Raw genomic sequence first — 27,341 nt, 5'->3', positions numbered from 1 at the left:
TGCCACAATGGGAATTACAGTAAAGTTTTTTTTAAATTTATTTTATTTCTTCGCATATTTTACAGACCGCTTTTTTTAAAAAAAATATCGCATGGCGAGTTAGCCCAAACCAGGGGAAACAATCCCAGTAGCCCCCATTTAATCCGGACCTGTCTCAGCAATAATTTTTCTAAATGAGACAAATTTTATCAAGATTGTTTCAATAAAATTCGCTCACAACTTAAAATTTTTAACACGATTCTTAAAGAAAATATAAGTATATTCATCTATTTTAAACACAGAAGAAAATTACTTTGTAACTTTAGCTCAGTTAGTTATTTTAACATTTTAATTACGATAAAATAATACAATAACAACACAACATAAAACAAACATCACTTTTTTACGTTCACTCAAATTAAAACGTTCGAGAGAAAGTGCGGAGAGGATCATGGGTGAAGTTTATGACTAGCGCAGTCTTGCGGCAGACCAGGCATTACATCCTCCCCCTCTGTTTTAATTAGCGTCTCGCATTTAAAACAGCATTTTTCTTCGGTTTTCCTCTTTTTCGCAGATGAGCGATTGGAGTAGTCTCCATTTCAATGAACGGTCTTAATGCCGAAACAAGGTAAGTTCCTATAGGTGCGTTAGGATTGTCCAAATTGGCCACCTCGTATGAAACTGGTGATCGTTGAGTTAGGATCACATAAGGGCCGTCGCGTTTTGGCATAAATTTTGCTGTTGTGAGCTCTGCTAATTGAATGTAGAACAACCCAAACTTTTTGGCCAGGAGTAAAATACAGTTTTTTTCGGTTCCGGTCATAATAAGTCTTTCTCTGGTCTTGTTTCATTTCAACGCGTTCCTTAACAGTCTTAGAGATTGATGCTAATCTCTTCAAGTACGGCGTGATTTCCGGAACAAAGTTATCATAGTCCAGAACAGCTTTTAGATCGTAGGCTACATCATCAATTGTCCTCAATTCACGCCCACATTGCAAATAGGCTGCAGTATGTTCGGTTGTATCTAATTTAGAAGAATTTAGAGCGAAACGAATGCTTGGTAGTTTTCTCCCACAAGGGTGGCAAGACGAGGTTTTAAGTCTCGATTTTTTCCCCGACTGGATTCGCGTGTGGATGGTAAAGTGGAGTTAAGATTTGATCAATGTCAAGTGTACAACAAACCTGTTGCAACACAGCATTACAAATTGTGGGCCATTATTACTAATTAATTTCCTTGGGATTCCGTACCTCAGGAAAACATTGTAGGTTTGATCGATCGATGCATTATTTTCGAAATCCCTGCTTAGGATTTCTAATTCGGAAATTCGACGAAAACTTTTTCTAATACGGAAAATGACGAAAGATCACTAAACGAAAGAAAGAACATCACTATTTTCGGTTTTTGTCCGAAGGCGTAAAAATGTAGACTTCGGGCCCCCCATAGGTGGGCCGCCACTGTAATAAACTCCTCTAACTCAGTTATTTTAACATTTTAATTACGATAAAATAATACGTTCGAGAGAAAGTACGGCGAGGATCATGGCTGAAGTTTATAACCAGCGCAGTCTTGCGGCAGACCAGGCATTACACATTCAAATTTTTTCTTCAAACTGACAATAATCTTAAAAATAATGAAATAAATTTAGTTAAATATTGTTCTTTAATTTGAAAGGGCTATATTCGCATTTAATAGCTCTTTTCTTGAGACTGTGAATGTTAGAAAATAGAGAAATTGCACGGAATTTTTTTTTTGGGGGGGGGGGGCGGATAGAGCGTTCGCATTCCAATGAGGTGAACCGTGTTTGAATCCCAGCAATGGCTGGTAGATACGAATCCCGCACCTGGCTTGCACCGACCACAGTGCTGACGTGAAAATATCCTCAGTGGTAGACGAATCATGGGTTAGAGTCCCCCTTCCGTTAGGCTAACCATGAGAGATTTTCCTCTCCATGTAACTCAAATGCGGGTTAGTTCCATCAAAAAGACCCCCACGAAGGCAAATTTCTCTGAATACTTGATCCATGAGTTCCCTTGTCTTCTGGATTGGGTTCAAAATTACAAGGCTACGGAGTTGAACACGAAAGATTGGGTCGGCTGTTCAACGACGGTTATAAAATAAGAATAATCATATAGTGAGGCAATCGGAACTATTTAAACGGATCACATCAGTGAGTGTCTGTTGTTGTGACTTTATTTGACTCACATAGTAAATTTTTAGACTTTCATGAATTTTAACTGACTGGTCTAACTTTAGTGACACGAGTAGCGTGACATCAATGAAATAAATTCGCTAAAAACTGATTATAAGAACAGAATGAGACGAGTCGTAAGAAAGTAACTATAATTAGACAAGTCGTGAAATGCTTTCCATGTGAATTTTAAGGGATCAAAATTATAAATAAGTTACAAAAATGTTTCTCAGTCCCTGTAAAGTATGCTTGTGACTTCCAATCGGCTAAAGTCACAATAAGTAGTCAATGAGACTTTCTCACGATAAGGTGTGTGTTACTTCATTATAAGGTGACATGTGTTATCTCATGATAAGGTGACATCAAAGTCACATTATGATCTGTTTGGAGTAATTTAGAACTTTCACATTTGTGACTATGATTGCTTTAACCATTTACGACTTAAATTTTACGTGACTGTGACAGGTCATAGCAATCACGGTATAGAAATTACATTGGAAAACTTTTGAGTATACAGTGCGCGGGGAATAGAAAAGAAGAAGAAGAAAAAAAACCACCCGGAAAAACTTTTGATCTTATGATCGGATCTTCGTGTATTAGAAATCATTCTAAATGGCTCGAGGGAGTGACCTCAAATATGCTAATTAATTAGTACAGACGATATTTTAAGTTGCGAGATCAGACACATAAATGTCCTTTTTCCGAATCAGCATTCCTTTTTTTTTTCCTTTCATGGATTCAGATTCCTGATCTTAAAAGTATAGGGGATAGCTGCAATCTGGGAAATGTGGTTACAATTGTTCGGTTAAGAGGGCGGTTTAGAGTTTTGAACCCTTCTTTTTATCCAACGAAAGGAAATGTGGGGGCTATGTAGACTGACGCAAAAAACAACGTGGAAGCACAAATGAAAATACATAAATTGACACATAATAGTTTCAGTTCTATAAACAAGAAACTTCTTCAGAGTCTAACACTTAGAAAGACATGACACAATGAGGGAGATCTTTGTTTATGAAACTGAAACTATTCCATGACAATTTATGTACTTTCGTTTATGCTTTATTCACCTTTTTTTTATTCTTATACTTAATTTATTCATTCTTATACTTTCGCCATATCTCCATAATTTTTTAGGAGACTCAAAATATTGCTACAGACAATAATAAAATTTGTTTATTCAAAGATAATTTTGTGCAAAATAAAATTCTTAGTAAATATTTATTATTTTTTAGTAATTTATTTTATTATGCTCAAAAATGTTTGAATTATAAGGTATAAAAATTTTTAGTTGAAAAAAGTAGTCTTATGCTCCAAAATGAAAAATTGGAACGAAATCAATTGAATAGTTGCTGAGAAATCGAATTTTAAAACATTCTCGAGATATGTGAAAATACTCAAATATTAAAATTAACATTGAGGGGTCAAAACTAAGGCCATTTTCTTGACTAAACAATAGACACCCCATTTCCCTAGTGGATATATACCCCCTATTTTGGGGATCAAGATTCCGTTTTCGTATCAGATTTCGTAACTTATAATATCGTCTGCCCTAACTAATCAAAATTTTTTAAGGCCATCTCTTTGAACTATTCCGATTGATCTGTTGTACCTTAAGATCTGATAATTAGTTTAAAAATTATTCAGGGTGATCCAGTTATTTTTTGCACAATATGCAGAATAAAAAAAGGGAAGAAATTGAATTATTTATGAAGTAATGATTAAATTTTATTTACTATAATGTTTTTAAGAGTTGCAATCTGATAAATTAGGTCACCATATTTTAGTTAAGACAATGGTCAATATTCTTTCATATTTTGCTATATCTCTAACACATTTAAACTTATAAATACTTTTGAACGTTGTAATATGTCTTTTTATATAAAGATAAAATTTGTCAAAGAAAATCTGAATTGCAAGGCACATGCGAATCTTTCGACCTACGTAACTCAAAACCTACGAGACCAATTTCTTTGAAACTTTGACTCAAACTTTGCTTTTTGTGATTTAAAATTAAGTATAATAAAGTAGAATTAAAATTTGTAAGTCTGACTATTAATTTTTTTTTTTGCTATTCTAATGGAAAATAATAAAACCAAAAAAATTAATAAAAGTTGTTTTTATGGGAAAAAAAGTGTAAGTTATTTCATTTGGAGAAGGATTCTTATAATTGTGAACAAATATGTTTTGCTTCAGTTAAGTTCAGGACAAGGAGAATTGCGTAAAACGGGAAATTAACAAGTAGTGTTCACAACATTTATATGCACTTGAAAAACCAAACTAATGGGACCATATTTTTCAGATCTAAATACATTGAAAAAGAAAATAATGTTTAGTAATAAAAAGAATTCTTTTGCCTAATTTCGTAATTTAATCAACACTGATCGATTTCCAATGAAACAATCTTAACATAATCTATCTCAAAGTTACTATTGGTTTTTAGAATGTAAAAATCTACTAACATGTAAATTATTAAGGATGATTATCTTTTTTCTTCCCGTTCACTATACTATTAACTGATAAATTAGAGCTTAACTCTCTATTTTTTTTTTTTTAAGAAAATGAAGAAGTTGACAAAGATTATGGCAGATTACGCCAAAACAGAATGGTCAGGCATAGAAGCAGCATATAAGGATTACTGTGCCTGGGATGATAAACGTCAGGTATGGTAAAAAAGCGTCATATTTGAAACAATTCATAAATTTTATTATAATCAAAACACCTACATTGTAAAAAATACCTGATAAAATTACGGTAAATAAAACCGGTAGTTTTAGAGCATAATCCATTTTACCAAAAATTCATTTTTGCCGTAAAATATTATACTGTAATATCTTATACTATAATACGAGGAATGGTTGCCAAGTCGAAAATCGCCCCAGAATTAATAAACTCCGGTAAACTTGGGGGTCTGGGGTTTTTGGCCACGAGGAATCGATTGGCGCCGGTTTTGAAGCGCTACGGTCGAGCAGTTCGGAGTTACAGATAGGATATTTTCAAACTTTATTAGTTCGCCATAATGGCTATAGATACTTTTCTCCACTCTTATAAATGCATGCTAATGCAAACCTTACAATTGAAATATTAATTTTCGACAACTTAAACCAATAATATACGAAGGAATTAATAATTTAATTGTAAGGTTCGCATTAGTTTACATTTATCAAAGTGGAGAAAAGTTTAACTTTTGTGTTAAAATCACCGTCAACAAAGTCCGACATTTCAGCATTCGTCAGATTTCAAGCTACATTTTCAACATGCAGAACGCACCTCTACATGAAATTCTTCAAGGAGCCGGAATTTTGGAACAACAAGCGATCAACTCAATTCTACCCGCAAATGGACAACTAGAAGATACCGTCATTGTCAGAATGCTTCTCCATTACGCCGAACAAGCTTACCCGACCGTCAAAGTTGCCGTACTTCACCCTGAATTTGTCGCACGCTTCTACGTTACAACAGCGGATGGCGCTTATGAAGGAATGGCTCTTCTCAACGATATCAGCGACCAGAACAAGGCTTCCAACTATCTATACGGCGTTCAACAAGGATTCGACGTGCTACTCATTCCCATTCACAAGAGAGCTCAAATGGATAGAGGCGAGCACTGGATGCTAGGAATTTACGAAGCTATGGAGAACGTCAACTATTAGTCTGCGATCCAGTCGACAACCCGCTGCCCATCGATACTGTTTTGAGAAAAATACTGCGACACGTTTTGAATACCGTTGTTACGAATGAAAAGCTGAAAGGATGCATCGTGAAACCTCGCAACGCTTACAACCACCAAGATGACGCGTCTTCCTGCGGAGTTTACATCGTCTTTTATGCTCGACAATACCTCTCCCATCGACGCCTTTTCCTGGACAAGAATTTTCAAGAAGCGGATGAACGGAAGCAAATTTACGAATTCGTTGTGAACAGTGTCTTTAATTGTATAATTTTTTGTTATCAATTACATTTTATTTCCTATGACTTTTCAAACTTTACCTTTGTATAGAATAGTTCCCTTTCCAAACTTTGTTTAGATAGTTTACAATGGTATGCACTTTAACCGGTTATCTTTTCACCAATGGTTTCACAAATTTTCTTATGGCGTGTATTGTTTTGATAAATCACAATTGAAAACTTAAATCTTCGAGTTAGCTTCGATACCTGTTTTCTCCGAGCGGAGTTCGGTCACCCGCTGGTGTATTTAATTAGAGTGATTTAATGATTTCATTGAAATTATCACAGTGAAAATCACGGTATTTCAGATTTTTTGATCCGTAACATGTTCCGGTAATAATCGATTTTTATCTTAATATCGTTTGATAAAAATAGATTTTACGGTAAAAAGTACCGGCAGTCTGAGTGCCGGTACTTTTTACCGTCATTTGATCAGAAATTTTTAGCAGTGTCGGTAATACAACTATTGGCATTGCATTAGTTACATGAGTTTGCTGAAAGTTTTGATAACATCATAAACATAACTTTTAGAGCTTTCATTCAGAGTTAAATTTCCTACCACATTTCTGTTCCACTTCTCTGTTAGCAGTCACACTCATTTATCTAACATTTTCATTATAACGAGAACGTAACAATCTGAAAAGTATTCAGCCCTATGTAAATTTAAGAAACTTACTGGAAAAAAAAATCCGAATAAAATTAAGGTAAAATTACAATGACTCAGAATGCCGGTACTTCTTTAACTTAAAATCCATTTATACCTGAAAATATTCATAACAAAAATCTGATTCACAGTACCGTCTAATATACCCTTATATACTTTATTCAACAAAGGTAACCGGCAGTTGCTGCAGCACGTTGCCCAAAATGCTGTTTTGGTCAAAATGTACATAAACATATTTGATGTGAATTGATACATAGTATGCATACAAAATCTTTCAGCCCCGGAACAAGTCTAGAAATAGCTTCTAGTCCTGAGTATTTATCTCTCTGCGTGTGTGAATATATATATGTATATATATATATATATATATTAATATATATATATATATATATACATTTGTCCGGTATACCCTACACTAATGTTTTTTTTTAAGGTTAAGTGCCACTGCCCGGTATACCCCTACACTGATGTTTCTTCTAATCTATCGTCAGTAAGTAGTAAAATATAGAATAAATACGGTCATTCACCGTAACACACACACACACACACACATATATATATATATATATATATATATATATATATATATATATATATATATATATATATATATATATATATATATATATATATATATATATATATATATATATATATATATATATATGTTACGGTGAATGACCGAAATCTGGAGAAAGTCAACTCTCACCGGTGAATGTCAACAATCACATAGTCGCTTTGGTGAATGTCCTAAATATTTGTTATATCCAATTTTATATTAATTTATTCGTTAATATTATTATATTTATTTGATATATTTATATTTATTCTATATTTTACTACTTACTGACGATAGATTAGAAGAAACATCAGTGTAGGGGTATACCGGGCAGTGGCACTTAACCTTAAAAAAAACATTAGTGTAGGGTATACCGGACAAATGTATACCGGGCAGTGGCACTAAACCTTAAAAAAACATGAGTGTAGGGTTAAAATATGGAATAAATGAAATTATATGCACGAATAAATTCATATCAACTCGAATGTAATAAATATTTCGGACATTCACCAGTGAAAGTCAACAACCACCGATTTCGGTCTTTCGCTGTGACATATATATATATATATATATATATATATATATATATATATATATATATATATATATATATATATATATATATAAATACAAGAAAACACGAACAAAGTTCAGAAAGACAATGAGTTTCATTTATTGCGCTTAAGCTGCAAGTAAGCAGAACTCATTAGATAAGTTCAAAATGAAGAATAAAACAAAGAAAAATTATAGACATGTAAAAAGAAAGGGGGGGGGGGAATAATAAGTAAAAAAATAACAAACAATAGTTTATATATATATGTATATATATATAAAAAAAAGAATGAAATTTTATTAAAAAAACCGGAAAAAAAAATCTTTTCTTCAGCTCACACGATTATATCCGCAAAACAGAGTGCTTTCTGATATTGTATCAATATAGCCAAAGCAAAATATATAAATATATTTAGAGTGCTCCTCACACTATTGTATTAATATATTTTGCTTTGGCTTTATTGATACAATATCAGAAAGCACTCTGTTTTGCGGATATAATCGTGTGAGCTGAAGAAAAGATTATATCTTTTTTTCCGGTTTTTTTAATAAAATTTCATTCTTTTTTTATTATATATATATATATATATATATATATATATAAGTTCAAAATGAAGAATAAAACAAAGAAAAATAATAGACATATGAAAAAAAGGGGGTGGGAAATAATAAGTAAAAAAACAACAAACAAAATTTTATTTTTAAAAAAAAAAAAAAAAGTGAAATGATAATTAAAAAACCGGAAAAAAAAGATATAATCTTTTCTTCAGCCCACACGATTATATCCGCAAAACAGAGTGCTTTCTGATATTGTATCAATAAAGCCAAAGCAAAATATATTAATACAATAGTGTGAGGAGCACTCAAAAAAATTTTTTTTATAAAATAACTACATAAAAATAGATCATAAAAAGTAAATATAACATGTAAAAACAGATAATAAAATAAAATAGAAAGAAAAAACATTAAAAAGGGGGGACTATAAAGCGAGTAGCAAAATCATAACAACTTACATGGACGGTTATTTTTCTAGAATGATTTAAAAAATTTTTCGCAGAAAGATTGCCAGATTACAAAATATGAAAACAAAAGATGAAAACAAAAGCGCAAATTGAGTGTAACAAAAGGGTTTTAAAGTGTCGTTCTTACAGCACTGCTGAAGTGATTTGTTATTCTGAGTTTTGATTTGTTAGTTACCAAGGATGGGCCCGAAATGGATGTGCGCAAGTTAATATTATACTGGATAATTTTAAAAATTGATCATAAATAGTTTTAGAAGATATAAAAAATATTTATAAAATAAATAAAAAATATAAAATAGAAAAGAGAAGCATAAATTGCCTGCTTTGCAAATAATTTTAGCCGCAGATTTGCACGATATGGATTAGCACATAGAAAAATTATTTAAATTATCAAAGAAAAAATTTTAATAGATAATTTTAACCACGGATTTGCCCGAAATGGATTTGCACATGGAAAATTGTATAAATTAATAAAGAAATTTTCAGCAAACAATTTATTCACGGATTTGCCCGAAATGGATTTGCACATGGAAAAACTGTATGGATTAACAAGGGAAATTATTTAGCAAAGGAATTTTTAGTAAATAATTCTAACCACGGATTTGCCCGAAATGGATTTGCACATGGAATGATTAACAAAGCAAAAAATTTTTAGTACATAATTTTAGCCACGGATTTGCCCGAAATGGATTTGCACATGGAAAAATTACATAAATTAAAAAAGAAATTATTTAGTAAATAATTTTGGCAATGAATTTCGGCCTGAAATGGATTTGCACATGGGAAAATCATAAAAATTAACAAAAAAAATGTTTTGAAAATATATTCACCAAAATATACGATTAATTCAATGATTTTATATAAAATTTTATTACATTAGTTGGGTATCCATTGTTTTTTATCAGATTTTGAAAGAGTTTATCGATTTGTATTTTGGATAAATAAATATTACTACATATTCTTTTAATTCTGTTCATTTCATTAAAAGTGGTATTTAAATAGATGCTCCTAGAAACATTAGAATTCCAAGTAACTATATATATATATATATATATATATATATATATATATATATATATATATATATATATATATATATATATATATATATATATATATATATATATATATATATATATATATATATATATATATATATATATATATATATATATATATATATATATATATATATATATATATATATATATATATATATATATATATATATATATATATATATATATATATGTGTGTGTGTGTGTGTGTGTGTGCGTGTGTGCGCGTGCGTGCGTGCGTGTACTCATGGGTTACCATGAATTAACTCAATCAAACTTATGATCAACACCAATAATAAATATACTCATTCTTTAATAATAACAGTCACACAGACTCTTAACCACACAGGGTAGGTTACCAGTTTCACATAGAAACAACTTCAACTAACTAACTCTTCCTTTACATCTAGAACAGGGGTCCCAACTGGCGGCATTTTTTGTGGCCCGCGAACTAAAATATATTAGTTGTCATGTTTTTGCGGACAATTTTCATAAAAAATCAATATGGGTTTAAAATACTTTTCACGTTAATAAAAACCTAATTTCTTCGTTTCTGTGAAATTTTGCATACCAAAGGTGCAAAGAAATTTATTTCTCAGGTTTTGCACACAGGGAAATATTTATTCAAATACAAAAATAATCGTGTATGTAGCTCTATTTTATTTTATTTTTTTGTATTTTGTGAATATAATTTAGTATGTGCGTATCAGAAATTTTCACGAAGAAATTATCCGATTTAACTTTTTGGACGAAAATATTTACACACACATTTGTAAATTTTAAATTTAAAATGTAAATATCTATTCTCTGGTGGTTGTAGCAGATAAATCTCAATTTTCTCATTGAATATTTTGTGTGCTACTATGTCAGTTTAAATACCAACCTTTTTAAAGTTTTGTATCTTTACAATTAGATATCTGTTCCACATTATTTGTTTAATACATAGGTGCACATTAAAGTTATTGTAGCCCGAATTTTTATTATTTATTTAATATTTTTCTAAATATTAATAACAATTAAATATTTTTAAAAATCTACGTCTTATTTTAATTTGTAATACAATACTTCTGTTTTGTACAACTTATTAAAAATCTGACAGTAATATTTAATGTTCTTTGAAACATAAAAAAGTCCTTCATAAAATTTTGATAAAGTTGTGGCCCGCCATATGATTTGTGTTTTTAATTGCGGCCTCATGTAAGTTGGAAACCCCTGAGCTAGAAAGTTCGGAACGTTTTGTTAAAGTGAGCGACATCTAGCGGAATAACACAGAGGCTGTTGTCTCGTTTATCACAGACACGCACATATATATAGCTCAGTAACAAAAAGATAAAAGGAAAAGAGAAAAAACGAAGAAAGTTAAAAAATATATGAAAAATAATAAGTTTGATTTACTGAGCATAAGCTGCAAGTATATAGAACTCATAAAATATGATAAAAAAAATATAAAGAAACCATGGAAAGTAGTGAAATAAAAATAATGAAAAGAGAAGTAGAAAATTATTAAATTAAATTATTTTTAAAAATATTTAAAAGAAATTAAAACCTGGGAAGCATAATGGCAATCTAATTTTTCATCTCTCTTAGCTTACTTATTGTTCCCCTATTATGAAAAAAATTTTACTCTTAATATTAAATTTGTTTTCATATTATATTTTGAATTAATAGAAAAAATTTTAGTACATAATTATAGCCACGGATTTGCCCGAAATGGATTTGCACATGGAAAAATTTCATAAATTAACAAAGAAATTATTTAGTAAATAATTTTGGCAATGAATTTTAAATATTGTTAAGCGCAATAAATGTTACTTATTGTTTTTCTTAACTTTCTTAGTGTTTTCTTGTATTTATTTATTATATATATATATATATATATATATATATATATATATATATATATATATATATATATATATATATATATATATATATATATATATATATATATAAACTATTGTTTGTTATTTTTTTACTTATTATTCCCCCCCCCTTTCTTTTTATATGTCTATAATTTTGCTTTGTTTTATTCTTCATTTTGAACTTATATATATATCATTTTGTCATCATTTTGTCATTATATATATATCATTTATTCATCATTTTGAACTATATATATATATATATATATATATATATATATATATATATATATATATATATATATATATATATATATATATATATATATATATATATATATATATATATATATATATATGTCAAAACGCAATTATTTAGCAATTTTTAATTACTTTGAGAAAAAATCACGACCTGAAATTAGTGAGGTGACAGCATCTTGAACAGAAATGTGATACTTCCGTTGAAGAAAACGTTTCTAGCGCAACAGAATCTGATGAATGCGAAAGCAGCCCTCAAAGTGTTACTTCCCACCCATATGGCATTGGACTTTTTTCAGAAGATAATACATGCGAGGATAAAAAACTGGATATACTTAAAAATGTTTGGGAACCCAATCCAGCATTTGTTTTTCCTGAGAAAGGGAAAAGAAAATTGAAATTTCAGTACAAATGGCTTTATCGCTGGAAATGGCTTGCCTATTTAGAGGTTAAGGGTGGTGCTTTTTGCAAATTTTGTGTACTTTTCGCCCCAAGTGGTGCCGGTTCTGGAAAGCAACCCTTTGGCCAACTGTGCAATGTAAAATTTGACAGCTGGAAAAATGCTGTAGAGCGATTTTCTGAACGCGGGAAATGTCTTTATCACAAAAAATCGATCGAAACTGATGGGATATTAAACGATATTTTACTTGGAAAGATGAAACCTGTGGATGAACAAGTTGACAGTGCAGCAAGCAGAAGAAAATTAGAAAAACATTACTCCAATCATTGAAACCATCCTATTTTGTGGAAATCAAGGTCTCGCTCTAAGAGGACATATGGATTCGGGAATAATTGCTGAACAACCAGGTGAAGAGAACAACGGAAATTTTCGAGCATTGCTTCGTTTCCGGAGTAAGAATGATTCGACTCTTAAGAACATTTTAGAGTCAAGCAGAAAAAATGCTCAGTATACCAGCCCTCGATTTCAGAACGAAGTTATTGAGGTTTGCAATACAGTGATCTCTCACTTATGCACCAACTCTTTTATGCACCTTTTTCATTTATACGACGATTTTTATAGGTCCCAGTACATTACATAGGAAAATAATGATAATTATCCTTCGTTTATGCGTCGCTCTAAAAATAAATTTTTCAATTATGCGCCGAAATTTTAGGCTAGCATTTTAATTTTTTAATCCTTTAAATATTTTTTCTTTCTAAAAAAAATTGTTTTAAATTAAAAATGAAGCAAATGAGCAATCCTTGTTACAGATAAAAAGAAATATATGTTGTAAGATCCTATTGAATTTGCTTCCCCCTGTGTCCTTTTCATTTTTGCTGTTTCTGGAAAGACATTCTTTCTAAAATTTTGAATAGGGTGTCTTATCTGTTACACCAACATCAATGAAAATCCATTCATCTTTTAGAAAATGACCATTCCTCTTGTCCAGAGGTTAGTTTTACTCCCATGCTGTTTTCTAGAAAAAGAAGACGCCTGGAATACGAAAGATGAAGGAGATCGCGATCACTTACTTGCAGTCAGATGGACATTATGAGTACATAAAAGGAGGTGATCTGTTTAGTGAGGGAAATACTTGAACAACTTATTGTGCAGCATACTATGACGTCAAGTACTTTTCTTAGAAATTTATCATGTGATGTTTCACCCCCTCCCATAAAACTCAAATTTTTTGTGAAGAACTGTTCATTTATATCTAACTAAAACTTGTGAATGATGAGAACGTGGTGGATGATACTGACAAGATGATAAAGTTCCTCCAAATCACACAGCAGTATTGAAAGCTTTAGACACTATTCCTGACTATTTACAATTTAATTTTGCTTCTGAAACTCCCCCTTACCCCATTTATATGAACTGGAAAAAAACTGTTTTTGAATAGCGTAGGCAAAAACAAATACAAACATGCATTAAGATTACTTTGTAAGAAAATAAATTGTCTTAAGGTATGTTAAATTTTTTTTTTGTATAATTATAGTAAATACCAAAACAGTATAAATATTAACATTAAATCCTTAGAACCATATTTATTCATATTGTCACTGCGATTTACGTCGCGTCTTAGAATTTTGAAGATTTTCACTTATGCGCTTTTTTCTCTTGGCCCCTTACACCGGTGCATAAGTGAGAGTTCACTGTATTTTAATCCTGCAAAAACTAGTCAGCAAGATTAATGATGCAACTTGCTTTCCCATTTTTGCAGATGAAACAACTGATATTGCAGGCATAGAGCAATTATCGTTATGCGTTCGATATGTCGATAAAGAAATTTTAACATCACCGAACAGTTTTTGCAACTCATTCCGGTGCATGACTTAACCGGAAAAGCAATAGCAACAACAATATTAGACCAATTACAGTCTATGAAAGTTGATATAAAAAAGTTACGTGGACAGGGGTACGATGGTGCTGCATAAATGAGTGGAAAAATTAATGGTGTACAAGCCCACGTTAGAAGTATTGTCCTATCAGTACTCTATGTACATTGCTCTGCTCATAGCCTCAATTTGGTTGTATCAAATGCATGCGAAATAACTGGCATTAGAAATTGCTTAGGGACAATTAAAACATTATACGACTTTTTAAATACGCCAAAAAGACAGTATGTCCTATCTTCAGCAATAGAGGAGATGGAAACCAGCTCTAAGAGGGAGAAAATTAAACAGCTATGTGCAACCCGTTGGATGAAAAGATACGACTCAGTAACCGCTGTGGTGGAACTTTTCGGGCCTATCGTCGAAACACTACAAAACAGGGGCGTACGCAAGGGGGGGGTTATGGGTTTGAACACCCCCCTTGAGCTCAGACAAAGTGAATTTACAAAATAATACAGACAGAAACAAAAATTTCAGTAGAAATTATGCTGGCTATTATTTTTTAAGACTATATATTTTTATTTGCCTTATGCCTACTTTTTTTTCTCACGGTTTTTCTCAGAATACTGAAAAAACATTTACTATAATAGGGTTGTACTTTTGAAATCAAATTCACGTGATACTGTTACGGGCGAGCCCCGATCGCTGGTTCCTTTCTATCCTGCCAGTCGCGATAGTTTTCGAGACTGGCTGGCATTCGCGAGGTTTGGAATCCTAGACGTCGTCTTTGAGACAATTCGAGAATTTTGTAGATGCGGTAAAAAAATTTATATGAAAGGGGGAACGGAGTACAGTGGAGTTAGTTAGTCAGACTAAGAGTTATCTCTGCTGCTTGTTTTTTGGAGCTTGTTTCTAAATCTGTTTTGTATGTGAGACACTGTGCTCGTTGAAGTTATTCATTCCAGCTCGAAACTTTGAGATCGTAGCTTAGCGGATATTTCTATGCCAATATATATGTATATATTTTTGCTGTTCTTGGATCTTTAGGATGTCAAAACGCAAGAATTTAACAATTTTAATTACTTTGAGAAAAAATCACGACCTGAAATTAGTGAGGTGACAGCATCTAGTACCAATGTAAGTTTTTCTGTTGAACAAAAATGTGATACTTCCGTTGAAGAAAATGTTTCTAGCGTAACAGAATCTGATGAATGTAAGTGTTATTTCCTACCCATATGACATTGGACTTTTTTCAGAAGATAATACATGTGAGGATAAAAACTGGATATACTTAAAAATGTTTGAGAACCTAATCCAGCATTTGGTTTTCCTGAAAAAGGAGAAAGAAAATTGAAATTTCAGTACAAATGGCTATATCGCTGGAAATGACTTGCATTCAGAGGTTAAAGGTGGTGCTTTTTGCAAATTTTGTGTACTTTTCGCCCCAAGTGGTGCCGGTTCTGGAAAGCAACCTTTAGGCTAACTGTGCCATGTAAAATTTGACAACTGGAAAAATGGTGTAGAGCGATTTTCTGAACACGAGAAATGTCTTTATCACAAAAAATCGATCGAAACTGCTGGGACATTAAACGATATTTTACTTGGAAAGATGAAACCTGTGTATGAACAAGTTGACAGTGCAGCAAGCAGAAGAAAATTAGAAAATAGAAAAAGCATTGCTCCAATCATTGAAACCATCCTATTTTGTGGAAATCAAGGTCTCGCTCTAAGAGGACATAAGGATTCGGGAATAATTGCTGAACAACCAGGTGAAGAGAACGAAATTTTCGGGCATTGCTTCGTTTCCGGAGTAAGAGCGATTCGACTCTTGAGAACATTTTAGAGTCAAGCAGAAAAAATGCTCAGTATACCAGCCCTCGATTTCAGAACGAAATTATTGAGGTTTGCAATATTTAAATCCTGCAAAAACTAGTCAGCAAGATTAATGATGCAACTTGCTTTTCCATTCTTGCCGATGAAACAACTGATATTGCAGGTATAGAGCAATTATCGTTATGCGTTCGATATGTCGATAAAGAAAATTTTAACATCACCGAACAGTTTTTGCAACTCATTCCGGTGCATGACTTAACCGGAAAAGCAATAGCAACAACAATATTAGACCAATTACAGTCTATGAAAGTTGATATAAAAAAGTTACGTGGACAGGGGTACGATGGTGCTGCATCAATGAGTGGGAAAATTAATGGTGTACAAGCTCACGTAAGAAGTATTGTCCCATCAGCACTCTATGTACATTGCTCTGCTCATAGCCTCAATTTGGCTGTAATCAAATGCATACGAAATAACTGGCATTAGAAATTGCTTAGGGACAATTAAAACATTATACGACTTTTTAAATACGCCAAAAAGACAGCATGTCCTATCTTCAGCAATAGAGGAGATGGAAATCAGCTCTAACAGGGAGAAAATTAAACAGCTATGTGCAACCCGTTGGATGGAAAGATATGACTCAGTAACCGCTGAGGTGGAACTTTTCGAGCCTATCGCCGAAACACTACAAAAAATATCAGAATGGAAGGATTAGGAATCAGCTACCCAGGCTAATTCTTTACTGTGCACAGTATCTAATTGCCAGTTCGCAATATCTCTTTTGTGCATTTACAAAGTTTTCACCATAACAATCCATCTCTGTAGATACCTACAAAAAACAAGCATAGATTTGATAGAGGCAGTGAATCTTGCAGAAGATGCCATTAAAGATCTAAAATTAATGCGTGAAAATGCCACTGAAACATTCTCTGAAATATTCAGCTCTTCTTCTCTTATGCTAACAAGCATTGAATCTTCCACTTTCATGCAAATCCCTAGAATAACGGGAAGACAAAAAAAATCGCAATAATTTTCCCTCATCGACACCGGAAACATATTTCAGAGTTAGTGTTTTTATTCCATTTATAGAAAATTTTATAACACAATTAGGCTTAAGATTTTTTATCGCATCGTGATATTTTGAAACGATTTCAGTGTCTTCTACCTGCCGATCCTTTCATTTGCCAACCTTCAAACATAAAAGCTTTTGAAGCATTAGTGGAATTTTACCCTCAAGATTTGGATACCTGTAAAGAAAGCCTTAAGTCTGAACTAAAACTCTGGTATAAAAGATTAAAAGGGATTAGTGAAGACGGAGGTAGTGTTCCAAAAACTGCGGTGGATGCTCTTGGAATGTGCAATAAAGATATAACACCAAACATTTTCAAACTCCTAGAAATATTGGTCGTTCTACCTGTTTCAACGAGTGCAAACGAAAGATCCTTTTCGACTTTACGCCGTTTGAAGACTTATTTACGCAACTCAACGGGAAATAATAGAATGAATGGATTGGCGCTCTTAAGCATTCATAGAAAATTTACCCCAGCTGTAGAAGACATTTTAAACGAACTTGCAAAAAAACCCCGTCGTTTGGATATTACTGTATAAATCAATAAATTTTTAGCGTGTTTGTATACTGGTTTAATTCCCTATTTGTTGGTAAGTTATTTTTTGGTTAAATTCATTGGTTTTCTATGGAATATTCACATTTATACGGTTATTATTTAGGTAGCTGTTACAGTATGAGTAGTTTTTTCTGGCTTGATTTATTCCTACTTTTTAATAAAAATAAAATATTTTACCTCTTATTATAAAAAAAATTATATTCTTAAACTTAAAAATTAAAAACAAAATTTAACTAAACAATGTTGTCTAAATAAAAAGTCAAAATTGTCTAGCTGTCTAAATTAGGGAAATAATAGTGCTTTATTACATACTCGAATTTATTTTAATAATTTCTGAAAATTATGAACGAAAAAATTCTTGAAAAAATTCTGCGTACGCCACTGATGGGTAAAACCCATGATCCTGAAAAAAGTAATACTAACAAAACAGTTTTGTCCCTTCATGTGGCTCAGGCTAAAATTTCGGATCTCTGGAAACTTGAACCCAGGTGAAAAAGAATCAAGAGAAGAAGTTGCAAGAGCTACAGAAAACCATTTTAATCGCAACATAAAGGTGCTTGAAAATGAGAGATATGTTGTGAGCCTTCTGTGGATCTTAAATCACCCTACTTTGCTTAATTATAGAAGTGTTGCTGAAAGAAGATTGAAGAACTGCGTTGAATGCTTAGAGAAATCTAAAATTTTAGAAGATTATCAAGCGGTATTTAAAGAATGGTTGTGAGAGGGAATTATAGAAGAAGTTAACCCAAATGATTCAGCCATCAACGAAAATTTTTTGCCCCACCGAGATGTGATAAAAGAAAATTCTACTTCCAACATCAGACCTGTTTTTGATGGCTCGACAAAAAATTTTTTTTTTCCTTCTATCAATAATTGTCTTGGAAAAAGGCCTAACCTTGTGGAGCTCATTCCTTCAGTGATCAACAGATTTAGATTAAGTAAGATTGGAATCAGTGCAGATACCCAGAAAGCTTTCTTAAAATTTCAACGGAGTGAAGCTGATAAACCTTTCCTAAGATTTCTATGGTGTGAAAATGGATACATTTCGAAGAGCAAAATTTACCAACACAGAAGAGTGGTGTTTGGCTTGACTTGTAGTCCGTATTTGTTGGGAGCCACTCTACGGTACCATTTGAAGAAAGCGCCAGAATCAATGCTAGAAACGGCAGTTAAATTAGAAGAATCATTTTATGTAGACCAGTGTTGAAGATAGAAAACATTTGCACTAGTTTATTTCTGAACCTCAGTATATATTGAAGAAAGCTCAATTCGATCTAAGAGGGTGGGAGCATAGTATCCCAAAGTCGCAAGAAGTAGCCATCCCTAAAGAAGAAAGAAAAGTGCCAGTTTTGGGACAGATTTGGAAATTAAGCATTGATTCATTGACTTTGGACTTGAAGGAAACATCGCAGACCTCTGAGACTTTAACCAAAAGAAAAATTCTGTCTGAAGCTCACAGAGTAATTGACCCCATTGGTTACACTTGCCCAGCCACATTAAGACCTAAGATCGCGCTTCAGGAGTGCTGGAATCTAAAATGCTCTTGGAATGCAGAGCTACCATCTTCTATTAAAAAAATGTTTGAAAAATGGCAAAAACAACTAATTCAATTGAAAGATATAACAATTCCGAGATATCTCTTGGACAATCCTGAACGTTCTAGAAATTTAAGTTAACATATATTTTGTGATGCGAGCAAGGTAGCTTATGCTACATGCATATTTTAGAGAAGCCAAAACGAAGACTCGACATCATGTTAGATCATTCAAGCTGTAATAAATAGAAATTTATTATAGTTTTCTTCTTCAATACATTTAAAGAAGGGTTTGTGACTATTTTTTCTAATGGATCTTTTTTTTTGTTCTGACGTCCACTGGATGCGGGATGACTCTTGAGGAAGTAAACTGGTCAGCCTGGATCCCTTCGTCTGGCTGAGAGGAGATATAAAAAGGACTTGAAGAGTGGATGAAGAAGCAGTACTACGAGAGGGCGGATGAACTAAGACGGTACCGCTGAGGGAATGATGAATTAAAGCCGGAGTCGCTGGAGGAATGGCTAGGTCAGAGCCCCTGAGTATATTGAGCAAAGTTAAGCCGAAGCCGCTAAGTTGAAAATTGAAAGTGACGAGCTGAGTTCCGGAGCCGCTATGTTCGCATCTGTTTTCCTGTCCCGAGCGTCTCAGTGCTGGAAGTCTGTTGTCCCCCAAGTGCTAACTGTCTCCCTATAGAAAAGCCCAGAGTAGCTTGAAGTGTTGGAGGGCTGTCTATCAGAGAATGGAATGTTGACCGGATCCACGAGTCTGACGGCAATACCAATGGGCGTTCCAGGGATTTGGTCCGTATTTTGATTTGAATTTATAAACTCTAATTTCGATTTCAGTACTGTTTTGAAAAAATAATTTACTCTGATTTTTAATAGCTTCTACTAAATTTTAAGATATATATTTGAGGATAAGCCTTTTATTTTTAATCCTGTTTACGAGATTCGGAGAATAGTGTGTTCTATATTTATAATTGAGTTTGGTAGATTTTAAGCTAAGTGTGCTTTTTTAATTGTTTTACTAGATTTGAAGTAATAGCATGTTGAGTCATAGATTTTTAATTGCATTTTTATTGAAAATATAATTTGGTGTTGATAAATATTAAAATAGAAGTAAAGTATAATTTTGAAATGTGTGATTGATAGCATTTGGAAATGTTTGGAGTGTGTTTTTGTTTAAAAATTTGAATTTTAATAAAGTTGGCTGAAAATGTTAAGTGTTTCAAATAATTCCTTTGTTGATTTTCTTGGTTGAACCTAGGTATCAAAAGTAGTTTATTGATCAAAGCATAATAAAAGTTGTAACAGATAACAGTACAAAGCTCGATCTCGAGTATCTCCTCCAAAACCAGTCACAATACCCAGGCTTGAACTTTAATCCTGTACAATTGAAGCTAGACTAGCATATGGAGTTAAATCTGACTTAAGACTTGAAAATATTCTAGCATTTTTCTGTTCAGATTCAGTAAATGCCCTTTTTTGGATAAAAGGGGATGAATATTGGGTTTACAACAGAGTCCAAGAAATCAGATCTCTCAGTTTGCCAGAAGAATTGATTTATGTTCGCGGATCTCTTAATTCAGCTGATCTTCCCTCACGAGGATGCTCTGCAGAGCATCTTAAGCAATCTAAATGCTGTGAGGGCCCAATTTGGTTGAAAGATCCACCACAGCTCTGGCCAAAAGGTATTATCGATCCAGATTTGGGCATTATCAACGCCGACAGAAGAAAAACAGTTGTGACTCCAACAAATCTATTCAAATACAAATTCCGTTATATGATACTTTTATATTATATCGAAAAATGATAAGAGTAACTGTTAGAGATTGTTAGAGATTGTAATATGTTTTTATAGTTGGTGTCACGTGACTCTGACTGCTGCTGCTTTCATTTAATTTGTATTCTTTAACTTTGGTTTTTATGTTGGCAACCTTCTTGAAATGTTTTGTGTTGATTATTTAGTGTTCGAATTAGTTAGGTTTTGAAAATATCACTAAATTGAGATTGCTTTAGAATTAATAAATGTTTATTAAGTTTTAATTTGTATCTGTTTATTCATCTGTAGAACTAGTAGTTCATTTGAATAACATTAAAAAGGCGTCCGTGAAATTTATTTGTTTGCTGCAATTTACATTTTCTGGCGTCCGTGACAGGACATTTTTTCCGATTCGAAACAATGTTTCAAGCAGCAAAAGGATTTAAAAAAGAAGATTTGTTGTTCGTCGCTGAAGAAATTGGCGCAACATTACCACAAAAGGTCACAATATCGGAACTGAAAGAAGCAATTTTGAAAAGTAAGCAGTATTCCGAAGATCCACAGTTTGTTGAAGATATTTTGGTAACAACTGTTAGTGACCGGAAGCATAAAGAATTGGCAGAGGCGGATCAAAAACGATTAGAATATGAAGAAAAGCAAAAACAGTTAGAATGTGATGAAAAGCAAAAGCAATATGAAGAACGGGAAAGAATAAGATTACATGAAATGGAGTTGGCGCGAATTCAAGTAAACTCGCCAGTGGCAATAGCAGGTGAGTCCGAAAATTCTATGATTACTAGTGCTAGGAGGAAATTTAATTTACCCAAATTAGAGTTTCGACAATTCAGTGGGGATATCAAGGAATGGTTGCCTTTTTGGAGCCAATTCCAACAGATTCATCAAGATGTAGATATTGCTCCCGAAAATAAATTTCAGTACCTTATTCAAGCTACTGTAAGCGGATCTAGAGCGCGAGAAGTTGTAGAGAGCTTTCCGCCAACCGGAGCTAACTACGCCAAGGTAATTGATAGTCTGAAAGCTCGGTTTGGAAAAGATGAACTTTTGGTAGAAGTTTATGTTCGCGAACTATTAAGATTAATAATTTCGGTTCAGAAAAATGAAAAAATTTTAATGACTTCTCTCTATGATAAGCTTGAATCGTACCTTAGAGCATTAGAGACACTAGGAGTAACGACTGATAAATGTGCTTCAATACTTTATCCAATGGTTGAATCTTGTTTTCAAGAAGAGTTCCTGAAAGCATGGAACAGAAGTCCTTCTTACGCAGCTTCAACTGATGCTAAAGAACGACTGAACAATTTGATGAATTTCCTGAAAACCGAAACTGAAGGAGAGGAACGAATAAATTTAGCCATGGCTGGGTTTGGTTTGGGTTCAAGTGAAAATCGCCAAACTTTTAAGAAAAAAGGAAAGCCTTTGATTTCAGGTAGAGTGCCTACAGCTGCCAATTTACTTACTGTGGCTTCAAAAGAGGTAAAGAAATTATGTGTTTTTTGTTCTGGAAAGCACTCCAGCTCAGACTGTTTCACCGCTCAAAGGATGAGTTTAGCCGAGAGACAAGATATAGTAAGAAAAAACCAGTGTTGTTTTGCGTGTTTGAATCCTGGTCATCCAGTACGTAAGTGCAAAATGTTTATCAAATGTATTGTATGCGGTAAAAGACATGTGCCGCTTATGTGTGAGAAGCTAGATACCCGAGGTAAAGAATCAGGAGAAAGTGGTGAGAAATGTGAAAGTTCTGAGATTAACATGTCTAACATTACTTTTGGTCCCAAAGTGTTTCTTCAGACATTAAAAATCAAACTGGTTTCAGATAACAAGGAAATTCTAGTGAGAGCTGTATTAGATTCCGGATCCCAAAAAACGTATATTTTGAAAAGTCTCGTGGAACAAATGGGATATACTCCGGTAAGAAAAGAAACACTTATACATTCTTTATTTGGTGGTATTAACTCTGATAAGTATGAACACACATGTTATAGAATTCGATTAAGAAATCCTAAAAGCAGCATAACTTGTAACATGGAAGCTTTGGATCAGTCTTCTATATGTGATAACATTACACCTGTAACTTCAGGTCCGTGGATCAAGGAGCTTCAGGAAATGAAGATAACTTTATCAGATATTGGTAATGAATTGCAACCTGTTCAAGTACTTCTTGGAGCTGACGTGATAGGGAAGCTTATGACAGGTCAGCGTAAAGTATTAACTTGGGGACTTGTCGCCATAGAAACTTTACTTGGTTGGACTTTGTCGGGAAAAGTGCCTGAAAGCGATACATCTTTATGCAATTCTATGTTGGTAACTTCTCTTTTAGTGAAAGAAATGGATATATCAGATATGTGGACATTGGATACCATAGGGATACAGGATCCATCAGAACAGGAGACTAAAAAAGAACTTTATAACGCTTCGGTAGATCATTTCTTAAAGACTGTTAAAGTTGAAGATCAACGTTTCCTTGTTAGTCTACCTTGGCTTAACGTACATTTGCCTTTGCCCGACAATTTTAATTTAGCGCTAAAAGGGTTGCAAGTAACAACTCGGAAGCTTAAAGCAGAAAATTTGTTTGAGGAATATGGAAATGTTTTCAAAGAATGGGAACGAGAAGGCATCATCGAAGAAGTTCCTGTAGAAGAACTGAAATTGACTTGTCACTATATGCCACATCGTCACGTAGTGAAGGAGAACAGTACAACAAAGATTAGGCCGGTGTTTAATGCTTCGTCTAAACAAAAGGGACATCCCAGTCTTAATGACTGTGTTGAAAAGGGCCTAAATTTGATCGAATTAATTCCTTCCATAATGACAAGATTTCGCCTCCATAAGTTCGGCATAACAGCAGATATACGCAAAGCTTTTTTGCAAATAGGTCTCCATAAGCCAGATAGAGATTTTCTACGTTTTCTATGGCACGACGAACAAGGTGAGCTCAAACATTACCGTCATCGAAGAGTTGTCTTCGGTGTTTCTTGTAGTCCCTTTTTGCTTGCGTCAACCATACGATACCACTTAGAAAACAAACTAGATGAAGCCACACAAGGAAATGGAAGATATCCTGAAGGCATTATCCGCCAACTGCTACTCAGTTTTTATGTAGATAATTGTTTAGTTAGTGTTGAAACTGAGCAAGAGTTAGAACAGTTTATTGAAGTTGCCACAGAAATTATGGCTGAAAGAAAATTTGATTTAAGAGGGTGGGAGTTCACTAATCCCGCTGAATCCACTGTAAGGTCAACAAACATTCTAGGAATGATATGGGACAGACAAAGTGATACTCTTTCCATAAATATTCCTGATGTTAATGAAACAAAGAATGAAGTGATCACAAAGCGAAATATTTTATCAGCTTCACACAAAGTTTTTGATCCCATAGGGATAACCTGTCCAGTGATGATGCGTCCAAAACTTTTGTTACAAAATTTGTGGAAGTCTAAAATTGGTTGGGACGCTGAAGTTGATCAAAAAACGGGCGAAGAATTTCTAAGATGGTTAAATGAGCTTGAATGTTTGAAGAATGTGAAGGTAGCAAGATGGTTGCACTGCGATAAGGGAGTTGAAAATATTTCACTTCATTTTTTTTGTGATGCAAGCAAGTATGCCTATTCGGCAGTAGTCTTTCTGCGAGTTTGTTATATGACTAATGTTTATGTACAGCTGGTACAAAGTAAAACAAGAATTACCCCTTGTGGGAAAAAAGAGACAACAATTGCAAGATTAGAACTTCTTGGTGCCACAATATCTGCTCGTCTATCCACTGAGGTACGAAAAAAGTTTAAAACCCACAATGTGTATTTTTGGACAGATTCCACCACAGTGTTAGCTTGGTTGAAAAGAGAAGAAACGTGGGGTGTATTCGTACAGAACCGTGTTCAAGAAATTAGGAAACTGACACCAGTTCAAGCATGGAGACATGTACCTGGATCCTTGAATCCCGCGGATCGGCCAAGTAGAGGTTGTTCAGCTAAGCAATTGTGCCAGTCAAAATGGTGGGAGGGTCCCTGTTGGTTGTACCTTCCATCCCGTGAATGGCCAACTAACGACTCAGAGGAAGATGTCAATGAAGAAGAAGTGATTAGAGAAAAAAGAAGAACGATCGTATCTTCAATTGTAAATATTGAAGTTACAGAAATATGGAGCGATCATTTTTCCTCTTACAGTAGAAACATCAGAGTGGTGTCATGGATTCTTCGTTTCATACATAACACATCACATGAAAATAAATTAAAAGGTAACTTGAGCTATGAAGAATTCAAAGAAGCAGAAACTCAAGTGCTCAAATCCATGCAATTAAAAGTGTTTCAAGATGAGAAGTTTCTTAACAAAATGCAAGCATTTAGAGATGAAAAGGGATTACTGCGAATAAGAACCAAACTTGTAAATAGTGATGAAACTGAAGATTTTAAATTTCCCATTCTTTTACCTGGTAATAGTTTCGCTATGAAGTTAATACGAGAAGAGCATGAGAAATCAATGCATGCTGGTTCTTCTATCGTACTTGTCAGACTTAGGGAGAAGTTTTGGATTCTTAAGGCTAAAAAGTTAGTAAAAGATGTCATTTCTAAATGCGTGACATGCAAGCGTTTCAAATCTAAACCAGTTGAAGTTCCCTTCGCTCCGCTGCCTAGAGAAAGAGTTACCTTGACAAAAGTATTCGAGGTAAGTGGTGTAGATTATGCTGGTCCTCTCTACTTGAAGTCAAAAGGAAAAGCTTGGATCGTTTTATTTACGTGCGCCGTTTACCGAGCGGTCCATTTTGAACTGGTACAATCACTCACCACAGATGCTTATATCCAAGCCCTCAGACGATTCATTGCCAGACGAGGCCGGATTTCAATCCTTTATTCCGACAACGGCACACATTTTGTGGGAGCCAACAGAGCATTGAAAGCATTAGATTGGGACAAAATAGCCGCATACTCAACCGCTCAGAGAATCACTTGGAAATTTATTCCACCTACCGCAGCATGGTGGGGTGGGTGGTGGGAGCGAATGGTCAGAATGCTCAAAGAACTGCTACGTCGAGTTCTAGGGAAATATACCATCGATTACGAAGAACTCTACACGATATTGTGTGACTGTGAGTCAGTAATAAATTCAAGGCCACTCACTTACATACAAGATAATCCAAATGAATTAGTACCGTTGACACCCGAAATGTTTATTCACGGTGGCGGTAACAGCGAAACACCAGATCTAGATAATGTAGACCGATCTTGCCTCATAAAACGAATAAAGTATTTACAGAAGCTACGTGAAAATCTCAGACAAAGATTCAGAAATGAATACCTTGCTCTTTTAGTCCACAAAGGGGTAAGAAGAAATAACGTTTTAGACGTTGGTGATGTTGTGTTAATAGGACATGACAATGTATATGGACAATGTATATCGTCGCATCGATTGGCCACTTGGAGTTATTTTAGAAATTTTTCCTGGTAAAGATGGTATTCCTAGAGTTGCAAAACTGAGGACCAGTAAGGGGGAAAGGATCCGTCCATTTCAAAGGCTTTACCCATTAGAAGTGTCTACCAAAACTGATATTGAGGTCTTAAAAGCTGCTAGAAGGACTGACGATTTTGTAGAAAACAATGAAGCTTTAGAGGTGAATTATTTTCCTAAAACTAAGTCGGGAAGAATCATCAAAGTTCCTGTTCGGTTGGACTTATGAGCATTCTTTTTATTTTTAGCTCTAGTAGTTTAAAGTTCCAACTTTCGTAAAATTTTGGTTGCAAAGTTCAATAAGCCTAACTTTGCAAGGTGGGAGTATGTTAGAGATTGTTAGAGATTGTAATATGTTTTTATAGTTGGTGTCACGTGACTCTGACTGCTGCTGCTTTCATTTAATTTGTATTCTTTAACTTTGGTTTTTATGTTGGCAACCTTCTTGAAATGTTTTGTGTTGATTATTTAGTGTTCGAATTAGTTAGGTTTTGAAAATATCACTAAATTGAGATTGCTTTAGAATTAATAAATGTTTATTAAGTTTTAATTTGTATCTGTTTATTCATCTGTAGAACTAGTAGTTCATTTGAATAACATTAAAAAGGCGTCCGTGAAATTTATTTGTTTGCTGCAATTTACAGTAACTGTTTGGATTTACAGATTTTATGGAAACATCAAGAGTGCAATTGATGAACGAAACAGCTGACTATTGAAGAAATGAAAGACGCTGAATTGGTTATTATGAAGTAAGGGCAGAACAGAT

General features: G+C 33.6%; 1 protein-coding gene across 1 annotated transcript in view; it reads left to right on the top strand.

The window, feature by feature from the left end:
• The window catches only part of LOC107448382 (uncharacterized), a 46,188-nt gene that overhangs the window by 4,351 nt on the left and 14,496 nt on the right, over window positions 1-27,341 (top strand). Inside the window, exon 3 of the mRNA XM_087159955.1 lies at window positions 4,724-4,828. Coding sequence (XP_087016081.1) covers window positions 4,724-4,828 — 105 coding nt within the window. The remainder of the gene's footprint in view (window positions 1-4,723; window positions 4,829-27,341) is intronic.

Source organism: Parasteatoda tepidariorum, chromosome 3 (genome assembly GCF_982258835.1).
Source record: "Parasteatoda tepidariorum strain Cologne lab strain chromosome 3, Ptep-v5.0, whole genome shotgun sequence".
Taxonomy (NCBI): Eukaryota; Metazoa; Arthropoda; class Arachnida; order Araneae; family Theridiidae; genus Parasteatoda; species Parasteatoda tepidariorum.
Note: the sequence above shows the minus strand (reverse complement) of the source record. Positions and strands in the feature narration are given on the sequence as shown.